The following is a 21,388-nucleotide window of genomic DNA, read 5'->3' on the forward strand; positions in this document are numbered from 1 at the left end:
GAATGTTTCTTTTAGGAAATGTGTCTGCCTCCTGTGGATTTGAAAGAATATATGTGAAAATAATGAACACACAAGCACATACCAGCTGCCAAGTTAATTCGAGGCCACTCTTTCATCAATCAAAAGATTATTAATCAGTTCAGTTAAATGATTAAATATCGGGACTGTACATAATCTTAACATAATTCTACAGGTGATTAGAAATCCAAAGGAGTGATAAGTTGGTCCTCCTGCCAACTCACATACCCCTAATGAGGAAGAAAAACAATGGGGTAAGATTGTCCATGGAGCTCACCACCTGTATTCTAAAAGTGTAGAGAAATCAGCCTATTTTTTTACTAAACTCTTGCAAGTTTAGAACCTGTTTATGCTCGCATCTTATCCCTGATCGGTCAGGGCAAAGGGGGAATCTTAACTTCAACCAGTGTGTTGTACTGGTTAGAATACCGGGCTGGAATTTGAGAGTTTCTGGTTCACAACCTCACAGGTGCATGAAACACAGTCAACAACATTGGACCAGTCACTCTGTCAGCCTGATTTGTCTCATGGGGTTGTTGCTGAGAGAGAAAATGGGCAAGAGGAGCTATGTACACCACCCTGAGCTAACTAGAGGAAAGACAGGCCATAAATGTAACAAATACATACATACATATGTCTTTCATTTCACAGATAGACCCCCAAGAGATGGACAATCGACTTAAAACTTGTTTAAGCGACCAGCATAGTATGGATCAGGATCTGGTAAGTTTCTTCACTGTTCCTCCAGATGAACAAATAGACTCTTGATAGCAAGGAACAAAATTGTTCTGTTTATATTAGTTTGTAGGGCCCACCTGCATAGTGATTTTGCAGCAGAACTTGAAGGACATGGTCAGTGGACTATCTGATTAGCAGCCAGCCAGCCAGCACCAGAAATGCCTAGTCTCACTTCAGTCCCTGTCATAGCTTGGATATGTCATTTTTAAAAAGTAACATGTGCCATTTATTTGTTGCCCATATTGTTCGGTGCTTTGCTATTTTGTGTTATCTCAGCTGCAGAAAAATAACCCATTTTGTTGTTGTGACTTTATTTTTACTTTGGTTAAACAACATAATCTTTAATTATGTAAGGGGGATGGAACGTCTGTTCTTTTCTATTTTAACTCCAAAATAAGCTTTTTCCACCACTCCGAGCAGCTTGAGACCAAGGGCTCTTTCACATCGCACCATTATAGCACTATGATTCCACTCTCACTGCCATGGCTCCATCCTGTGGGATTCTGGGATTGACACTTTAGGGAAAGCCCATTGGAATCCTCAACCAGAGAATTCTTCTCTTGCCTCTGACCAAACTACAAACTCCAAGATTCCACAGGATGGAGGCATGACAGGTAAAGCAGAATAAGAGTGCTAGGAAGGGCTCTGTCTTTCCTCCTGCTCAGAACACTGTCTGTTAAGTATAGAAGGCTCACAACTTCTTGGTGCATCCCATTGAATAGCAACTCTGGGCACTACAGAAAGTGTCAGAAAGTGTGGGTGGCTGCCTCCCATAGTTTCTTGTTGTTCTATTGTGGTTGGAGAAAAAAGAGAGGGAGTCTCATGCTGCTGTGAGTGGCACAGGACATTCATTTTCAAGTAAAAATAGACTAGAATAGAAAGAACACTTCCCTTTGGCATTTGACATAAATAATGATAACTCATAACAGAACTTGTATTTTAAAAATAACTTTTGGGGAGTTCATTCTGCTACTGTTGAAAAATAAAGCCATTACACGTCATTACATGGAAGACTAGCAGTAACAATGTTAACTTTTAAATGCATTACCCCAGGCTCTCCATAGCAAGGAAACTGCATGCCCCAAAGTGCCTATAGTACATTATACAGGAACAATCTGGGATATGCAGTTTCCCTGTTGTAGAGAAATGATTTCACTCATTACCACCTGTGTGTGTGTTCTACCACCTTTTGCTTATGCACCAGATTCATAGTATAGGAAACTGCTGTACAGTGGGCTATTCAGTACCAACCAATATCCCAGCACACATATGATGTGTGTGGTAGACTGCATAGAGCAAGTTTGTTCATTTGCCCAACAAGTCCTTTCTACACTTGCCTCAAAATGGAAATTTTGTCCCACCAGAAGATTTTGTTTATTTCTTTGATACTTTACAATGGACTATTCTGGGTGAATTTGATAGGAGTTGCAGGTCAAACAGCTGTTGAACTAAAGGTTCCTCACCACTGGGTTAAAAAACTCTCAAAGAATTCTCCAAATATTGGCCAGGGTATTTCTTGCCTACTTCAGCATCAAGTCTTCCTACTGAACAATGAATAAAGGTGAGAGCAGTGTTCTCAATGTTGCTAAGTGTGGGGAAGAAATTGTGACCTTATTAATGTTTTTGTTTCTCTTTAGAAAGACATAGAGAGGAGGCTAAGCCAGTTTCCTTCCCCAGAGGAAATGAGCAACATGGTGCGCTGGGAGGTTCTTGAGGATGTCCTTGTGAAAGGCAAGAGGAGTCCAACCCCTGTAAGTCTGGTTTCTTGGAACCAATGAGGATAACCAGGAAACAGCTCTCTGTATAGTATTTTTGTTTAGTTCTTAGTATTGTGTTACTTTCCTGTGCTACATGTATTCCATGTAGCTCACAATAAACATTAACTTATCCAACTATATCACTAAAAGTGTATGTGTGCAAACACACACATGTATGTGCATGCATGTGTAATAAAAGATTTGATGGTCAGAGGGGTACTAGGGAGACTCCACTTCAAGTTCACATTTGATCACGAAGTTGATTGGATGACCTTTCCCCAATCACTTTAACTCATCCAGACCTACTTCACAGGGTTATTGTGAGGATATAAAAATAGGGAGGAAGAGGACCTTTCATACCACCTTGAGTTACTTGGAAGAAAGGTGAAATGTAAATGTAACAAATACCAGGATGAGGCACACACACTTGTATGTTGTCTCTTGTGCTATAGTTTAATATATTTATTTTGTATGAAAAATGTTATAAATATGCAGCCAGTGTACTGTGCAGCACATTCTGTCCTCTTAGTTTGACTAGTGTTAAGTGGGTGGGGCTGTCATTTCAGGATTTTTCTAAGTAGAATTAGAAGCTATTGATCAGCTCATTTATTTCATTTAGTTGCCACACATCAGTATGTGTTTGTCCTGCAGTTTATAAAATGAAGAATAAAATACAATATTAAAATACAATACAGTGATTAATGCACAACAAAAGCAATAAATGCAGCCTGAACAAATGCATTCTAAAAATGCAGCCTTTCCTTCTCTCAGTAGAAATGTGAGGAAAGATTAGCAGTGGTGACCTTAAAACCAAAAGTGTAACAGTATAAGGTCTATATTAACATGGATGCCTTCTCTTGGCACTGAAACAATGATAAAGTGTCAAGTGAGCCTCCTGGGGAACACTGTTCCAGAGGCAGAGTACCACTGCCTTTTGTATGCAGTAAGCACAGAACGACGACGACGACGACAATGCATTGCTGCAGACCTGGGGAATGTGCAACCCTTGACCTGTTGTTGGACTTGCCCCAGTCAGCCTGGCTAGTGGTGAAGAATGCTGGCAATGGTAGTTCAACCATATTTGGAATAATGAAGGTTTCCCACACTTAAACTAATGAGTGGGTCATATTGACTTTTTTGGCCCAGGGATGCCCTAATATGTCTTTTACTTTTTATAATATTTAAATTTCCCTTCAAGGCTGATATTACTTTGTTCTGTCTTTATATCAGTTTGTGAGCATATGTTTTAAAGTTTGCACAAATATTCATGTGCCTTTTAGTGTGCAATTTTCTTTAAAATATGCACCTTGGAAGCATTTTTCTGTAACATGTTTATTTTTTTTTTCTATGTAAATATCAACAATGTATTTGTTTTCTACACAATTTGTTTGGCAATGTGTACATTTTTTATTAGGGGAATTCTACTACGAGTATTCCTTGCCTAAGAAAACCCCATGAAACTCATGGGGTCTCCATAAGACAACAGACGACTTGAAGGCATACATGCATTGTACAGTGGGCTCTAGGTTATCTGCTGAGCTTTGGTTCTAGTGCCGCCCCGCCTCCCACATACCAAAATCCATGGATGCTCAAGTCCCATTAAAAACAATGACATAGTAAAATATTATCCCTTACATAAAATGGTAAAATCAAGGATTGCATTTTGGAATTTATATATTTTTAAAATATTTTCAAGCCAAGGAAGGTTGAAACCATGGATAACGAATCTGTGGATAGGGAGGGCCAACTGTATACAGTACTGTAATTCAGAAAATGTGGGGGGAGGGAGGGAGGAACTAAAGGATGATTGCTTTGAAGTTGCATATTAGTTTAGAAAATGCAAAGTAGTTTGTATTAAATGAGAACCAAACAACTTTTGCCTCGCTCCCATTTCTGGACCTTCTTGCTGTGTACTTTGCCACCCAACAGGGATATAATCACCATCTTGCCAGAATGTTTAATAATTATTCACAGGATGTGATTCATGTTGCCAATGCACAGCAAAGATGGCTGCTAGAATTTCAAGCCTAGGATCCATGAACTTAGAATAAATGAAAGTGCCCCTCAGTATGTGCAGAGTATAAAGAACATAACGACTGACCATTCTCTTCTCAAGGATGAGTACCGGTGTGTTGAAGAGGAACTCATATCTTGAGAAGAGCGTGGAAGTAACATGTGGTAATGTAATGAGATATTTGCTAGGATAACAACATTTTCAATGGAATTAGTTTCAAAAAGTAAAAAAAATCTAGTAATATCATTAATGTATTCAAATTATAACATGCTTTTTCTAAAATGATGGTTTTGAGGGGCTTATTTGTAGAGAAATTGTTGGTCATATCAGTATTTTTAAGAGTATTTTTCTTCTTAAAATTAATTAAAATGCAACTCAAAAGTGAAAAATTACAAAAGTAATACAAAAGAATTACTTTTTAAGTAATGATTAATGACAGCATATCACTCTAGGAAAGTAGCAATTATCAAATTATTTTTTCAAAATAACATGCCACGCTGTGGTTCTGAGTGTCTTTGATCTCCACAACCTGACACATGGTTTTATACCTTCCTTGATGAGGAAAGTCATGAGTTTGTGTTGTTGTTTTCAAATATTTCAAAACATAGATTCGGAACAAGCAATTGAAGATACCTCAGGGCTTCCCTTTTGGACCAAGAGGACTGCTTTGTACATCCAAAAGACACACATTTTAGCATCATCCTAAATTTCATAAATGTCCCTGTTCTGTAGTCAAAATGCAACTAGTGCCCCTTGAGGCTAATTAAAGTAAAACTTGCAACTAAATTGAAACCCCATTTAGCCATGGAAATCCACTGGGTGACCTTGGGCAAGTCACTCACTCTCAGCCTCAGAGGAAGGCAAAGACCCCCCCCCCCCCACACACACATTTTGAACAAATCTTGCCAGGAAAACCACATGGTAGGTCCACCTTAGAGTTGCCATAAGTCAGAAATGGCTTGAAGACACACAACAACAGCAGCAAAGTTAAGTGCCCACCAAGCCACCATTTGGCTCTGCAGCCAGGCTTTTGCAAAATACAAATGTTGTTATAAGCTGGTACAATAGTATAATTTCATCCCTATGGGTCACCTGTGGGTATACAGAATCCAGTTTTGAAAAACCACCACTGTATCCTTAGAATTAGCCTTAGTTTCTTTAGACTTTTTATTGATTAGTTTGAGCCTTTGGGCCATGTTTTGTTGCTTTCAACCCAGCTGTATTTTTTTAGCTCTGATCTGCCTCATGATGTATCATAGAATTCACCAAACAGTAAATGGGAATATTGAGGAGTCAGAACAATGACAGAAATCTATGTCTTCCAAGTACCCAATTACTTCAGTCTTGTATTTAAGTACTAGTCTGGTAGTCATGGGTAACCAGGAGATTCTGGCAGGCCCATATACAGAGTCCTATCTTGGTAAGTGAGCACGTGATACAGGAGATCTGGAATTTGTCCCTGTTCTACATGCAGTATAGAATCCACTCCTTTTCTGTCTCTCAGCAGACTAGATTCCCCCAGCTCTTACTCTTACCATGCAATTGCCTTGTCTCCTTCAAGAGGTCTAGACATCATTTTTCACTTGTAACTTAACTGTGATTTCCCACTGCTTCTTCCCACATCCTCCTTTTCAGGAAAAGACAGAGCCATGCCTTGTGCTGGAGATCTGGGCTAGGAGCCCTTCTCCTCAAACCATCCTTTGAGTTATAAATCAGATTTCTGGAGTGGGGGATTGGGGTCCCCCCCTCCCCGCTTTCCTAATAGTGCAGGGATGGAGACAGCTGCAGCTGATCAGTAGTTTTTTAATTGAGAGTCTCTGTCAAAAGAAGTTGTGTAGCCAAGTTTAATGTGTGAATCTCCTATACTGTATTTCTACATGACTTTTGTTCAGATCATGGACGTTGAAAGCTGGGGTACCAGAAGATAATTGGCCAGGGATTTTAAGTATTTGGGCTACAAGAGAGAGCAAAATGTAGTCTTTTCCAAAGGGAGGAGTCAGGCTCATGTCACTGAGCCCTCAAACCTTTTTTCAGTGTCAACCTAGAACCCGAAGGTATGGGAAATAAGATAGTTTGTCTCTGAGGATGTGTAGATTGTCCTCTTCTCACAACTGAGGAACTGCACATATCCCCTTACTTCTATCATGGGTAAGAGTTAAGCATGCAGCTCTATGAATTACAGTTGTCTCTTTGTATATACGGGGGATCCATTCCAGATGGCCCCATGGATAAGAAAAAATGAGGGACCTCAAGTCCCGTTCTTTCCTGTTGCCACACAATGTGCGCACAACTCCATTAACAACAACCGAGGCTTGCCATTTGCAGAAGGAAGCTCAAATCCATAGATGGTAAGCCCATGGCTAACAAGAGCCCACTGTATATTGTCCAGTATGTTGTCTACTCCTAAACTGTTAGTGGTTTGTGAGGATTTTTAGAGTGATGTTAAGGACACCTTTTTCATCGCAAACAAAGATACATGTAAAACTGAAATGGGCAAAACCACCTTTTAAAAACCAAATAATCTACTTTGATTCTCATGACTTTTCCAGTTGAATTTGTACAGATGTGGCCAATAAAAATAAATCTTTTAAAAACATCTATAAATTTATGTGTATATTTTATTTTATTTTATTTTAATATACTGGTTGTGAATATATTTAAGAGAATTTTTACTCTTCCTCATTCTTGTATAATTTTCGTTTTACCTTTTTTCCAAGTTGCTCAGAAGAACTGTAGAACTTTTCATGCCCCTGTCCTTTAGCCTCACAACACTTAAGATAAATTAGACACAAAGAATGTAACTGGTCTGGTAAGTTTAGTCCAGCAGCAACTTTGAACGTGGGCCTCCTTGCTCAAACTCCAGCACTTTATCACTTCCTTCATGCTGGCTTCTGATATTGCAGAAGCATGAAAGGATCATAATGTTGCCTTTATTGTTTTGTGCCTTCAAGTCATTTCTGTCTTATGGTGACCCTAAGATGACCCTATTATGGGTTTCTGGGAGGCTGTGTATGACTCACCCAGGGTGACCCAGCAGGTTTCCATGGCCAAGTGGGGAATTGAATCCTGATCTCCAGAGTGCAGTCCCACACTCAAACCACAACACCACATTGGTTCTCAATATAATGTTGCCTATTCTATATGAAATAGCTGACATTCTCAGAGAGTGTGGGCTGTACTATATGTGAGAGGCCTGTGGTAATTCCCCTGACCCAAGCAGTGACTGGCTGAAGATTCTTTATTAGTACTGAATGTTTACCTCTTAACTTCCTTGTGCCTAACCCTTTTCCTTGTGAATTCATCTGGTTCATTTTCTGCCACTAAACCCATTTCCCTTCTGTTTATTTCTAGGAGACAAGTCCAGTCTTGCGTTCTCCAACTGGTTCTACCTCCTCTCCAGAAGGCAGAACCCCTGGATCTCCAGGAACCCAGCCTGGGACTTACAGAAGAGAAGGAGCCCCAGGTGTTCAAGCTGCCTTACCAGGGGCTCCAGGAGCCCCTGGAGCCCAGCCTGGCATTGCTGGGGCCCAACCAGGAGCAGGTTATCCTGGGGGCCAGCCAGGAGCAGTTCCTGGGCCTCAGCCAGGTTATCCTGGAGCTCCAGGGGCTCAAGCATTTTATCCTGCAGCCCAACCAGGAGTTCCTGGAGCCCAGGCACCATTTCCAGGAGGTCAAACTGCAGGTCCTGGGGTCCAGCCAGGGTCCTATCCAGGAGCACCTGGAGCTCAAGCACCTTATCCTGGGGCTCAGCCTGGAGCTCCCGGGGGTCAGCCTGGAGCTCCCGGGGCTCAGCCTGGAGCTCCTGGCACACAAGCAGCTTATGCTGCTCCTGGGCCTTATCCTGGAGCTCCTGGAGCCCAACCAGCCTATCCTGGAGCACCTGGAGCCTATCCTGGGGGCTATCCCGGGGTGCCTGGAGCCTATCCTCGGCCACCTGGAGCCTATCCTGGAGCTCCAGGAGGTTATGCAGTTTATCCTGGGGCACCCGGACCTTATCCTGGGGCACCTGGGGTATATCCTGGAGCTCCAGGTGGCCAAGCAGCTTATCCTGGAGTGCCTGGGGCTTATCCTGGGGCCCAGGCAGCATATCCTGGGGCTCCTGGAGCTCAAGCAGTATATCCTGGAGCACCTGGCATTTATCCTGGGGCCCAAGCAGCCTATCCCGGGGCTCAGCCTGGAGGCCCTGGAGCCCAAGCTGCCTATCCTGGAGCCCAGCCTGGAGCCCCTGGGGCACAAGCAACCTATCCTGGGACCCAGCCTGGAGCTCCTGGAGCCCAGCCAGGTGCTCCTGGAGCTCAGCCAGGTGCGCCTGGAGCTGAGTCTGCCTATCCTGGAGCTCCTGGAGTTCCGCCTGGAGAACATGGGGTTGGGCCTTCCTATCCTGGAGGTCCTGGGATTGAACCAGGTGCTCCTGGAGCCCAAGAAGTATATCCTGGAGATGAAGCTGGAGTTTTTGGGGTACAGTCTGAATTTCCTGTCCTAAATGCCATTTATCCCGGAGCTGAGCCTGGACCTCCAGGTGTCCAACCTGGATATTTTGGTCAGCCTGCCATTTCCTGGCCCTACCCTCCTGTATATCAGCCTGGTGAACCTGGAGCATCACCTGCAACAGGCCAACTTGCCGTACCACCTGGCCCCACTCTTGGTATCACACCCCCAACGTCCCCAATATTGCCTTCAACAACTCCCGTGCAATATCCTGAGTCTCCCTCTGGAACTACTTTGGCTCCGCCCCGCTACGCTGAGACAGTGGATGCTCTGCGCTCCCTTGCACAGCTGACTGAACTCTATTATGCTCTAAGAGACCAGATCAACATGCTGGATCAGTATAAGTGTGGCCATGCAGATCTCCGCAGGTTGCAAGACTTCCTCACAGATGCAGGTAGGAATTGTGGGAGTACAAGCATAGCTTGAAGATAATAATTTTTTGAACTCCACCTCTCATAATCCTTCAGACAACATGTTGCTGGCTGGAGGATTTGGGGATCTGCATACTCTGCCCTCCCACCAAAGGAGCATTACCAAGCTCTCTGACATAATATTTTTTTCTATATTTTTTCAAGTTTCACAAATATCCTAACCTATTTGAGCAGATTTTCAGAGCTGGCTAGCATTTGTTTGTTTTCTGCATTGATGGCTACCAGTTTGGAGGAGAGGGGGGAACCTGATAACCCAAACATTTTGGAGTGTTACACTTGGAAATCAATCATTTAAAAAATAATTTCTTTCTTCCTCTTTATCTTGGGCTCTTCTAGATTGGTCTAAAGAAGTGTGATTTCTCAAGATATTGCTGCTTGGGTTTTGTGCTTTGTCACTTCTGCCTCCACTTGTTCCATTCTTTTTTGGGGGCTGTTTGTACCAAATTCTTAGATCTTCACTGGGGCTTCCTTGAAGGTTTTCTAAAACCTGGACAGAGTTTGTTGAGGTGCTCCTATGGTTTGAAGGAAAAATGTTACCCCTCAAATTAAAAAAAAAAAATTAGAATCAGATAGCTATACAGTAATGCAAAAGTGCAGTTTGATGCACCAATGTACTGTAATCTTTTAAAAAATTAAAAAAGGAGTGGAGAATACCTTTCTGTTTCAATACGTGTTGGAAAGCCATCGGAGAGTGAGAATGAAATGTTGCATCTGGTGCCAGCAGTTGCCAAAACATAATCTTAGAAAACAGAAGCATCATTTGGATATTTTAAAAAACCTAAGATCTACAGCAACAAATACAAGAACCTCCTGACACATTTGCCTGTCTTTAGGAGCCCCCTCCCTGCCTCTATGTATCTCTCTCACACACGCCAACTCTGGGCATCAGTTTTTATGGCCGCATTCCCACTATGATTTAAAGCGAATTGCTGATTGGGTTATATGACCATTGTTCCCTTTTGAAACCAGTTCCAATCCTACTATGATTGGTTTCAACCATGGTGAAGCAAGGCAAACACACACAAAAAAATCACTCTTTCCTGACACTAGTTCTTTGGCAGTTCTTTTGAAAAGGATTGATTCGGAAGTATGTTCAACAAGTGGGAATGACGGATCTTAATTGCATAATTCTGGAGGGGAAGGACTAATGGCAGAGGGGTGTTTACCATCCCTCCTCAGTTTTTGGTAGATCCACCATCCCCCCACACTGCTTTTGTGCTTGTAGGGTGACCTATGGGTGCATGTTGTTTTTAAAAATAAAATTGATAGAATATTTGATTCATTGATCTTACAATCAGTGAGGCAAGTAGTTGCAAAACCAATCAATCAAATTTTCTGTCATTTTTTTTTAATTGATATAAGATTTGATTCATTGGTTTTGCAACTACTTAAAATTACCCAGGCGATCCGATGGCCACTCATAGTGAGGGAAGTAGTTGCATGAATTTTATATCAGTTTGTTTTAAAAAATAGGTCTCAAGCTGGGCTGCCTGGGCTGTCACTCACGTCACTGATGACGCACAAATGATTGACATGTATTTTGAAGTGGCGCAAAGTAGTGGGCACGACAATCGTGCCAAAAATAAGCGATTAAAGGAGATAATGAAAAGATCCACTTTCATAGTGGGAACAACGAACCTTTTGGAATCTATTTACTAACACAGAGCACAAGCAAATTGCAAACTGGTTTAAATGTAAGTGGGAATGAGCCCCAGGTTTTCAAAACAGCACTACTTGTGCCTGAGAGTGAGGCTTGGGAGAAGCCCAGGGTTTCCAGAAGTACAAAAATGCTTTGTGGGGGGAGCTGTAAGTGGGGAGAGGGGAAGTATGAAACCTTGAAAATATCAGGACTTCGTACACTCAGTGGGAATGGAATGGCATGGCACAGGGTGTCATGGAAAGGTGAATGGTTGGAACCCTGAACAGGGGGACACCATGTCCCACATTTTGTTACATATCCCATTTGAATATCCTAAAAGCACCCTTGGTCTATTGATAAATCTATTTTCTTATTCCTGGATAGTTTATAAGAATATTGCCGTCATCCCACCTGACCTTCCAGAAAAGCTTGCTGCAATCAAGTCCATGCAAGAAGATATGAAAACTGAGAAAGAGAAGGTGAGGGACAGCATGCTTGCTGATTGGTTATAGTCAGGATTTCTCAAAAGGAATTTACACAAACCCAGAAGTACCAAGTGGAAGCCATTCTCTTTCTTTTGGCTAAATTTCTCTTGGCTAAATTTTTTATATGTATTTCTGATGGCTAAATTTTTGTATGCTTTGCTACAGCATTTTCAGTCATTTCTTTTTTTCTCCACAGATATTAATAATTTTTAAATTCTTGGATAAGGATAACGTTAATTCTCAGATCTAAGTAAAAGTATTGAGATTGTCTTAGTGTAAAGAACTTCTACTGCGACTTCCACCTGTTATCTAAATGAGTTGGAGATAAGATTAAAGCTACAGTACCTAGGACAAGCGCATATGTTTTAGTTACTGCAGTCTTATATTAATATTCCCTCTATGCTTCGAACTATTCATGGATCTGACTGATATTCTTTTAGACGTGATGCATTTTGTTTTACGACCATCCATTTTTTTCATTTTCCAGTCATTTCTGTATTTATTTTTACATTCATTCTCTTTCTGCCCAAGCCATTCCATCCAAAAGGCTCCCTCAAGCGAAATGCTAACAAATCTTGGTCATCTTCTTCCACCTTTTCCTTTTTCCACATCCCTCATTTCTCCATCCCTCCCCCAAATGTGTTTCTTCCATCCTTTTTATGATCAGGGAAAGGTATGGCAGAAGAGCCATCAGGTTCACCACATATTTATTCTTGGAAAAGTCCATCTGTTTTGCACTGCTATGGCTTGATGCTTTGATTTGACTTAAACCCAGAGTGTGGGTCTGGAAGTGGTGAGGACAACAGAACAGCAAGATGTTGGGTAAATGGATAGGAACTGGATATTTTGAGGGACTGATGAAATTAAACCACATTTTGAGAAGCCCAGGATGCTCATCCTCACTCTAGAACCATGTTCAGCTCTGGATTGGTATAAGTGAAAGTACAGATAGATCTCAGTTAACAAAGTAGATGTTTATAAACACCGGGCAGCCAGAGGAACGCCAGCAAATAGCATGACTCTGTTTTCATACTGTGTGACCTACAAGGATGATGATTTATTGTGGCCTGCAAAAATAAAGGAATAATAATAATAATAATAATAATAATAATAATAATAATGTAATCCTGGGCATTGCTTGTTTAACAGAAAATTTGGTACCAGAGGCAGAAATAACATTGAAAAATAGGGAAAGGTTCCCAGACCCTCTAAAAAAGAATAGCAGATTAATATGTTTCAGCAAACTTTTTTCAAAACTAGCTATATGCATGTTTGAAATGAAACAACCAAGTCAGGCAAGTCTTGCACGGATAAACAAAAACATCTGAACCTCCTTTAAAGCATTTTTCAAAATGCATTCATGGATGGCTTTTTCTTTCACCAGCCTCTATTTATCTTATTATTTCCACTTTGGAGGCTAGACTTACAGATCTATCTTTTCTTTAATACTGGGGTAGCTGGTGAAGCAGGCTTATCTGCTTTTTCCTTTTCTCACAGTTTTGTTGTTTGCACATGTTCATTAAGGATTTTGTAGGCAGGTGCTATTTATTACCTTTCTTGTTGTTGACAACTTAAACAGCTGCAGTAGGATCAGCTTGAGTAGAGTCTGGCTCTTTCACATTTTCTTGCCTTTTTTACTGCTGCAACCCAGCACTGAGAGTCTATGTTTCTCTATCCCTGCTTCAGTATCAGTGCTGATGCTGCTAAAAAATCTTCCAGCTAGACAGGACAATGAGGAGAATGGAGGCTGGACAGCCATAAAAATACTTCCTAAAAAGAGTTCTTTGTCAGAGGCTTTATTAACTGACATGCGCCTGTACTGCTCAGGATGTACAGTACTCCACAGAACAAAGTAGTCATTACTATTTTCAGCAAGTAGGGGGTGGCCACTTTTCTTCTAAGAAATTCCATATTGGAAAGTTTGTGTTCTTTCACCAAAGACAAAAATGATTTTTTTAGTTTTTCTCTAATTATGGTTCTAGTTAAGGAAGATTCAAGATGTATTTGAAGGAGAACTAGCAGGACAAGACGCAGAGGAGAAAGTGGAGGGAGCTGGTCAGATCAACATGCAGATAGGTTATCTCAGGTAAACAAAACCCAGCAACATGACTATACATGACTAGACTAGACTATAGAAAGCCACTAATGGGCAAATTCCACACCAATTTAATTAGTGGATACATAGGTTTGTAGTGGCAGGTCCTTTCAAAACCAGTACTGCAAGCATTTTTTGAAATTCTTATGCTTGTTGTGTGAGGGAAAGCCATGATCTTGCTTCAACAGGTCCAAATAAGACATTGTAAATCCCAGATGTACTAGTTACTTGTAATTAATTCCTTTTTAAAAATAATAATTGAGGTAATGTGTCACAGTACAATTATTATTTGGTGAAGTATAATGTCTCTCCTTTTGCTGTGGAACTCAATATTTTAGTTATTACTACAGGGTTTGACCTCACTAAATTGTAGAGGAGAAATTTCACCTGGTTCGAGTTCTGGCTCATGATGTGCAAAATGTCGGGGGTGCTTTGATTGTGAGTTCCTGAATGACAGGGGAGTTGGACTGGATGGCCCTTGTGATCTTTTCCAATTTTATGATTCTAATGCTGCTGCCTTGTGTTCATTGAGCTGGCAGTGAGGTTGATGGGACAGTGGGTTTTCACAGGCCAGCAGATTGTAGGAGTCAGGATTTTTTTACAAATAACTAAAAGAGATCAATATTAGTTATTTTCAAGAAATTGAAAAGTAAAAAATTGCTTTTTGAAAAATATAATTATAGCAGTAACAAATGGGACCTGCCAGCACTTTTTAACTAAAATTAGCTACAGTTTGTTTTAAAAGTAAGTTTCTAACTTCTGGTCTAACCTATGTGTTAAGGAGAAGAACCAAGATAGTAAATGAATCTGTAAGACACTTTGAGAGAAGTGTTACTGTTTGATTGTATTTCTACAAGGTTTTCTGATGAAAAAAGGATTGACATGATGTTTTGTCAATCATTCATATTTTTGACATGTCCTTGTTTTTAGTTTTTTTAAATAAAGAAAATCATCCAGCAATTAAAATAACTGGTGTATACACTTGGTGTATCAAATGCACCCACTATTTATCAAGTACTGACATTTTGTTTTATATTTATTTATTTATTTAGTATATTTATACCCCACTCTTCAGCTACAAAGACTCTCAGACCAGCTTACAGATTGTTAATTTGACAATTTGTTTTAAACACTGGTGACATTTTCTGAAGAGGTAGTCAGAAGAAAGATCAAACCTAGTGTTGCCCTTTCAGAATCAGCTAGCCTGGGCGGTGCCACAATACACAATTATAGGGCTATAATTTCACTTTAAATGCCATGACTGTATCTTGTGGAATCCTGGGGCTTTTAATTTTGTCAGGAGCTTTTGGCTGAGAATTTTAAATGTCCTCCTGGAAACTGTGAGTCCCAGGGTTCCATAAGATGTTGTCCTGGAAGTTAAAATGGAATCATAGTGCCATAATAGTGTATTATGAAAGGGCCCCTGAAATAAAAAAAATGGCAAGGGTCATCTTGGTGCAGTTCAGCCCTCATACTGATAATTTTGCTTCAGCAGTTTCTCTGTAACTTTGCTATATTTGGGGCACAATTTATAGATTTGTTTTTATATTTAAATATTTTATGTTGTTCAATGTAACTATTCTCACATTGTGTAAGATAAATATAATTTGAGTGTGTTGAAATAGGTTTGAAAGAATTGTCAAAGGTTTGAAAGAATTGTCAAAGGCCTGAGAAGGTAAAGGCCCTTAAACAGTAACATCTTACAAGGCAGGACTGGGATGCCTGCTTTGACTCAAGGACCAGGTAGTTACCTAGTAAACTTCTTGTAGGCTTCATGCCAGCAACAGGCATTAGAACCCACTGCAATGCATCAATCATCCACCTGAGGAGTGGAGACGGTCTGGTTTTCATTCACTTGATTGTATGCTGTGCAACAAGATTTAAAACTCCATCTAGTGCACCACCTTGAAGATGAAGTTCATTTGCAGGTGGTGGGTAGGTGAGGATATGACTTAGGACAGTATTGTAGAGAGAACTAAAGAGCCCTGCTGCACACATTTGCCCCATAAGTAAGAGGCTTCCCTTCCCTTAAGGTCTTCCACCTGAGAAGAAAATGTCTGCATGAAGAGGGAGGCCTAGACAGTAGATTAAGATAGAAGCTCATGGCCGGAACTGAAGCCTGACTGAAATTAGTGGTGGAGTGCCTTTTCTAGTGAAAGAAACACTGGAAGGTCTTAGGGGCTCTACAGACTGCCCCTTTTTGCGCCAGATCAGGGCCACGGCAACCTCACACTGCTCCAATGTAGCCTTCCGAGGGTTCAAAAAAGAGTCGAAAAAAGCAATTACCTTTTGTGCTCTCCAAAGGGTACCATAGCTGCGGCAGTGTGGCTGTATGGCACCCCTTTGGCGTTGCGTCATCTGGACGCTGAGCTGGAGGTGCACCATGATGCCGCATGCCATCTGGAGTGGCACGTGGTATCAGGATGCCCTGGGGGGGCGCAGTCGGGCATGCATTGTTAGGACACTACACCCCAACTCTGCCCCCAGGCCGGTCTTTCAGGCCAGTCTGTAAAGGCCCTTCATGGTGCTATTTTCCTAGTTATACATCCTATACTGTATATACAGTACTGAGGCCCCAAGTACATGATATGGGAAAATTTGTGGACATTATCTGAGGAGTTGAAATGTAGGGCAAAGCATTTGCTGTAATAAACAAAGGAAAGAGCAAAGACAAAGATGGTCATTTGAGCACCACGTAGCTAAAAAAGATGATTGATCTAAGTCCTGTTTGGGTTCTCACCTGAATATGTGTAGGGTTAAAACTGGGATAGGGATGTGTCTGTGGATAAGAGCTGCCTCCCTGTTGCTGAGCACCCAGAAGCAAGTTAGACTTCAATGTGTTAACTGCAAAAATAGTTGCATTTGGTTGAATACAGTTCTAGAGTGATCACAACCAAGAACCCTAATAAGATTAGGTTCTCACTCATGGGAACTTTGGCCTGGTACAGATGGGCCTTTAAAGCGCCCTCGTCATGTGCAAGGGTTGCCTGGTGGGTGGAGTGCCCACATGCCCCGCAACCCTAGCACGTGATGAGGGCGTAACAATGGTGGTGCCCTGTTTACATGGGCGCCGCCATTGTTATGTAAGTGCGCACTCATTATGCCACCGCTATGGCAGAAAAAGGACCTGCTTTTTGCAGGTCCTTTTTCCACCAGTGGGAAGCCGCACGGTTTGTCTGCTGCGTTTTCCCCCCGGCGGAAAACTAGGCGCCGGTAGACCGCCCTTTTTGGGCAGTCTGTCCCAGGCTGGGTATCCATAATCAGCCTTAAGTGGGGTTTTAATCAGAGGAGCACTATAATTGCCAAATATGGTTACAGAGCCCCCGTTAGACCTTTATGTTCAACATAAATGTTTTATCTATCTCAGCATAGGACCTTGCTGGTATTCTGTCTTCCTCACATGGTCTTGCCATTTCTGGAGAAAGTGGCTGGAAGCTGAATTGCTGGGATGGTTTCATATACCTTGGGGAATTTTGCATTGCCATGAATTGTGTTGCTCAACAAATAAGGCTAAGCAAACATCTAGTTTATATAGGGAAAGCCTGGAAAGCTGGGAAAAAGCCTGATTCTGGCACTTGCTCGGCCAGGGTTTCAGTAAGGTTTATCAGTTTCCCTCATAACTGTATTTGGGGTATGTGTGCATGTATGATGGTTTGCTGTAATGGACAATAGATACACACTCATGCATATAAATATACTGTAGAATGACTTTTGTTTTCCTATTGGACTTTTGTTTTCTCTGTTGCTGGCTTTGTGGAACAGAGCAACAGTGCAGGACATTGAGAAAGAGCTCAAAGAGCTGAGAAACAAGCAGGATGCAGGGAAGGCCACACTGGAGCAGTCTGTGACCGACACTGCCATTTACCTCCAGGAACAGGTCAGCAAGTGACATCAGGATGAGAAATGGTAATGTAGTTTCCCTGGGTTCTGAATACCTTTTTGAGTTCCAGATCTTTTTGGAATCTTTTCCCGTTATGAGGAGACCGTGGACATACCTGTCAGACAAGGAGATGAGTAGCATAAACCTGTCCAATGCAAGGCCTGGTAATTGCAGTAACTTGCAAGATCAGTTATTCGAGTTCTTCCTCAACTTCCTAAATTTGATATTTATCTTGCAGTTAGCCAGGGATTAAAAAAAATCATCATCACCAACACCACCTTTATTTGTATCCCATTTCCCTCAAAAACTGGTACTCAAGATGGCTTACAATGAAAGCATATACAATACAACAATTGTTATATTCCTTTCCCGGCAGGGTGCAACATGTTAAGATACAAAACACAATTTAAAAGAAAACACATAAAACCAACAGTTAAAATACAGTACTATTACCTTTTACCTGTACACCGCTATGATCTTGAAAAAGGAATAGCGGTATATAAAAATAAAATATTATTAGCATTATTATTATAAAACCATTAAAGTACATTCATATGAGTACATTCTTTAAAATATACAAATTAAAAAGTCATGTTTTAAAATTGACTGTGTATAAGCCTGCTGGAGGAGATGTATCTTTAATGTCGTTTTAAATGCCATCAGCGTTTTCAGCTGTCATATCTCTTCTGGCAGGCCATTCCATAGTTTTGGGGCAGCAGACAAAAATGTTTTCTGGGAAACCGTTGCCAGTCTAGTCCTGGCCAGCGGGAGCAAACATTTCTCAGAGGACCTGAGCATACAGGGTGGATTGTACAGGAGAAAGTGATCCTATAGGTAACCTGGACTCAAACCACATAGAGCTTTAAAGGCAATACAGCTAAAATCTACATAAGGCTTACAGTAATATGTAATTAAACTGGCCGTAACACAGAAAACAATTTAATGTATACCATTACAAAGAATTAAAGAAAAAACAATTAAAAAACAGTACAGCTGTTTTCCTGAGCTGCTCTCTCTCAGCTGTACTGTGTGAAATTTCTAGAGAAGGTTCCTAAAACTCCTGCTCAACCTCCCAAAAACATCGCCATTCATGACACATGAGGCAACATAGTGTTGCCCTCCCCTTTGCACATGGTGTATGTTCGGGCCCTATCTGGGAATTGCTAGATAAAAGTTGTTGTCACATTGCTCCCACATTATGCTGTCCTGACAAAAAATGCCCTTCTGAAGCTCTTGTTGGCCCTATGGGCTGTAGAGGTAGGTGAAAATATCCCAATGACACTAATGGAAGCTTTCCTTCTGTAACTAATAGCAACTTTAGTGACAGATGTGATGAGGCAGACACTAGCTGAATTATTTGGGGAGTAGCAGTCTAACACAAAACAAAAAAGGAACTTTTCTAAATTCTGTTCCAAAGGGCTTTAGAAATAAGACAACTTTTTACTGTTCCAGCTCCTCCTAAAGCCAAACTCTTTCTCTCCCTTTCTTGCTGCCCACAGTTAGACAAGCTTAGATCTGTAATAGAGAATATGATGGCTTCTTCGTCCACCTTGCTGTCAATGAGCATGCCACCCACCCCGGAGCCTGGGCTGGCAGCTCAGGTCCAGCAGGGCACATGCGCTGCTTGCAGCTTAGATGTCAGTGAGAAGGTTAGCCAGCTTTTCAAGCGCTATGAGCAGCTGCAGGACTCTATCAACAACTTCATGTTGAGACAGGCAGAAGGCAAACTGGCCAAGAGACCCAAGCACCGCCAGGTAAGGCCTGGGCCAACAATGTTGACCTGAAAAAGTTTGTAGAGTATATGTGAGCATACAGGATGGAGTGGGGTGGAAGGTGGCAGGAGAATGTGGTGAGGATGATATATGAGTGAGGCTTGAAGATGGCTGCTTTGGGACTGTAGCAGAGCAATTTAGCTCTTTATTGCCTGCACTGAATGGCACTAGCTCTTCAAGATTTCAGAGGCTTTCACACTCCATTTGGACATGGTGGGGATTGAACCTGTGACTTGTGGTATGAAAACCGTATATTGTGCCATTTTGGATGCTGCATGAAAGTCCCCACCCTCTTCCCAATAAAATTTGGGATCTTCAAGGGAATGGGCACAAGTCATTTTACTGTTGACAAAAGAGGGATATTACTTTCTGTTGTGTATGAGGTGATCTGGGGTTCCCCTCTCTTTTGAATATTTCAAAAGGCTTATGTTTTGTAATGAGGTTACCAGTGGCTCTGAGACAAGTGCTGAGTTGGTAACTTCTGTTGCCAGAAGCCTTGTGAGGAATAAAAGTTCATGGAACATGCAGCCTGAACGTGCCCTTTTAAGCTTCAAAATGTGATGGAAACCCCCAAAACACACCTTGTAAATCACAGTGGACCAGACATTCAAGCCAGCCCTACTCTGACCCCTTGGAGATTGTTTTGGAAGGAAAGTTTCCAGTTTTTGTAAGAGTACTGAGCCATCTTTGTTGAATCAGACGCTCTTGGCCACCAGTTCAGCTTTTCTCTGTCCCTTGTTCCTTGTCAGATTGCTGCTATCTGGTTTTCCACTTTAATATTGCTCCAGTGGGATTTTTTAGCAGTCTAGTGGTATGAAGTGATACAGCTTCAATCCTGTAATTGCACTGAATTAATGCAAGCATACCTAAAGAAACTGATCTTAGAAGTTAAACCTACCTAGTGAAGGACAGAGCTAGGAATGCCCGTCTTAACTTTCTGGCTCTACATTTGTTCATTTCCTTGTTTTGACTTGCTTTTTTATCCTTGATTTAAAATAGATGAAGGAATTGTGGCAGTTGCTTTCTTTCTTTCTTTCTTTCTTTCTCAGTAGTTGAGCCTCTGTGTACATTCTTGATACTTGTTTCTATTTTTCTGTTGACAAGATACAGTGTCTGATTCTTATGGTCAAACTCTTATTCCCCCCCCCCCCCCCCGGGGTTATAGTTTTCCACAAAAAAGTGCCCTCTAGAAATGTTGAAATACAATTCGTATAATCTCCTGGCTCATCATGCTTTCTAGCAGGTTGTGGGAGTTTTTACTCAAAACATCTGCAGGACACTAGATAGCAAAAGGATACTATGTACCTTTGTTATTAAAATAAGTTGAGATTGTTCCTAAAACTGGAGAGATTATTTATAGATAAAAATGATAGGTATATCTTTTTGTGATTCTCTTTCATCAGATGACAGGTTTTTGTTATTTGCTGTTTTCTGTAATAAAATGCCAATATTTGATATCTCTTTGCACATTGAAATGGCATTGTACTGGCGTGTAGGAACAGAAAAGAAACACTGGAACATCAACAACACTTGGGAATGGAAATTACCCATGGATTCCACTTATAGAGGAGGAACATGTAAAGAGAATTCATAGGTGTTTGCTCCTAACTGCAAACTGCAGAAGAATATATACAAAACTTCTTAATGCTCTAGTTCTGGTTGCACATCAATAAAAATTAGATTTCACTAATGTATAAAGAAATCCATCTGAATTTAGGCATCAACTAGAAAACTGCTCCTAAACAAAGTATATGGCAGATACAAGGCAATAGTGATAGAAGTGTATTGTTACTTGAGTAAGTGGTTTATTAATTTGATACTGGAGCCTTTGAATGTTGCTGATCCCATGTTGCTGAATACGTGCTTTCACCTTTGTGGAAAGGAGCAGATTATGTGGCTTTTGGACTCAGTATTCTACCAGAGAGGACCAGCATGGTGTAGCGTCGTAAACATTAGACTATGACTCTACAGGGTTGGAATCCCTGTTAGGCCATGGAAAGTCACTGGGTGACCTTGAGCAATTCACACTCTCTGAGCCTCAGGAGAAGGAAAAGCAAAGCCCCTCTGAACA

The 21,388-nt window shown here is 41.3% G+C and overlaps 1 protein-coding gene across 5 annotated transcripts in view; it reads left to right on the top strand.

The window, feature by feature from the left end:
• The window catches only part of QRICH2 (glutamine rich 2), a 67,235-nt gene that overhangs the window by 11,933 nt on the left and 33,914 nt on the right, over positions 1-21,388 (top strand). For 2 of the 5 annotated variants that reach the window (XM_042452345.1, XM_042452346.1), the window contains exons 3-9: positions 670-741; positions 2,394-2,507; positions 7,879-9,409; positions 11,470-11,564; positions 13,553-13,656; positions 17,428-17,542; positions 19,045-19,299. In XM_042452345.1, the coding sequence (XP_042308279.1) occupies positions 670-741; positions 2,394-2,507; positions 7,879-9,409; positions 11,470-11,564; positions 13,553-13,656; positions 17,428-17,542; positions 19,045-19,299 (2,286 nt within the window). The remainder of the gene's footprint in view (positions 1-669; positions 742-2,393; positions 2,508-7,878; positions 9,410-11,469; positions 11,565-13,552; positions 13,657-17,427; positions 17,543-19,044; positions 19,300-21,388) is intronic. The other 3 variants (XM_042452348.1, XM_042452349.1, XM_042452347.1) reach the window with 2 other exon arrangements.

Source organism: Sceloporus undulatus, chromosome 2 (assembly GCF_019175285.1).
Source record: "Sceloporus undulatus isolate JIND9_A2432 ecotype Alabama chromosome 2, SceUnd_v1.1, whole genome shotgun sequence".
Taxonomy (NCBI): Eukaryota; Metazoa; Chordata; class Lepidosauria; order Squamata; family Phrynosomatidae; genus Sceloporus; species Sceloporus undulatus.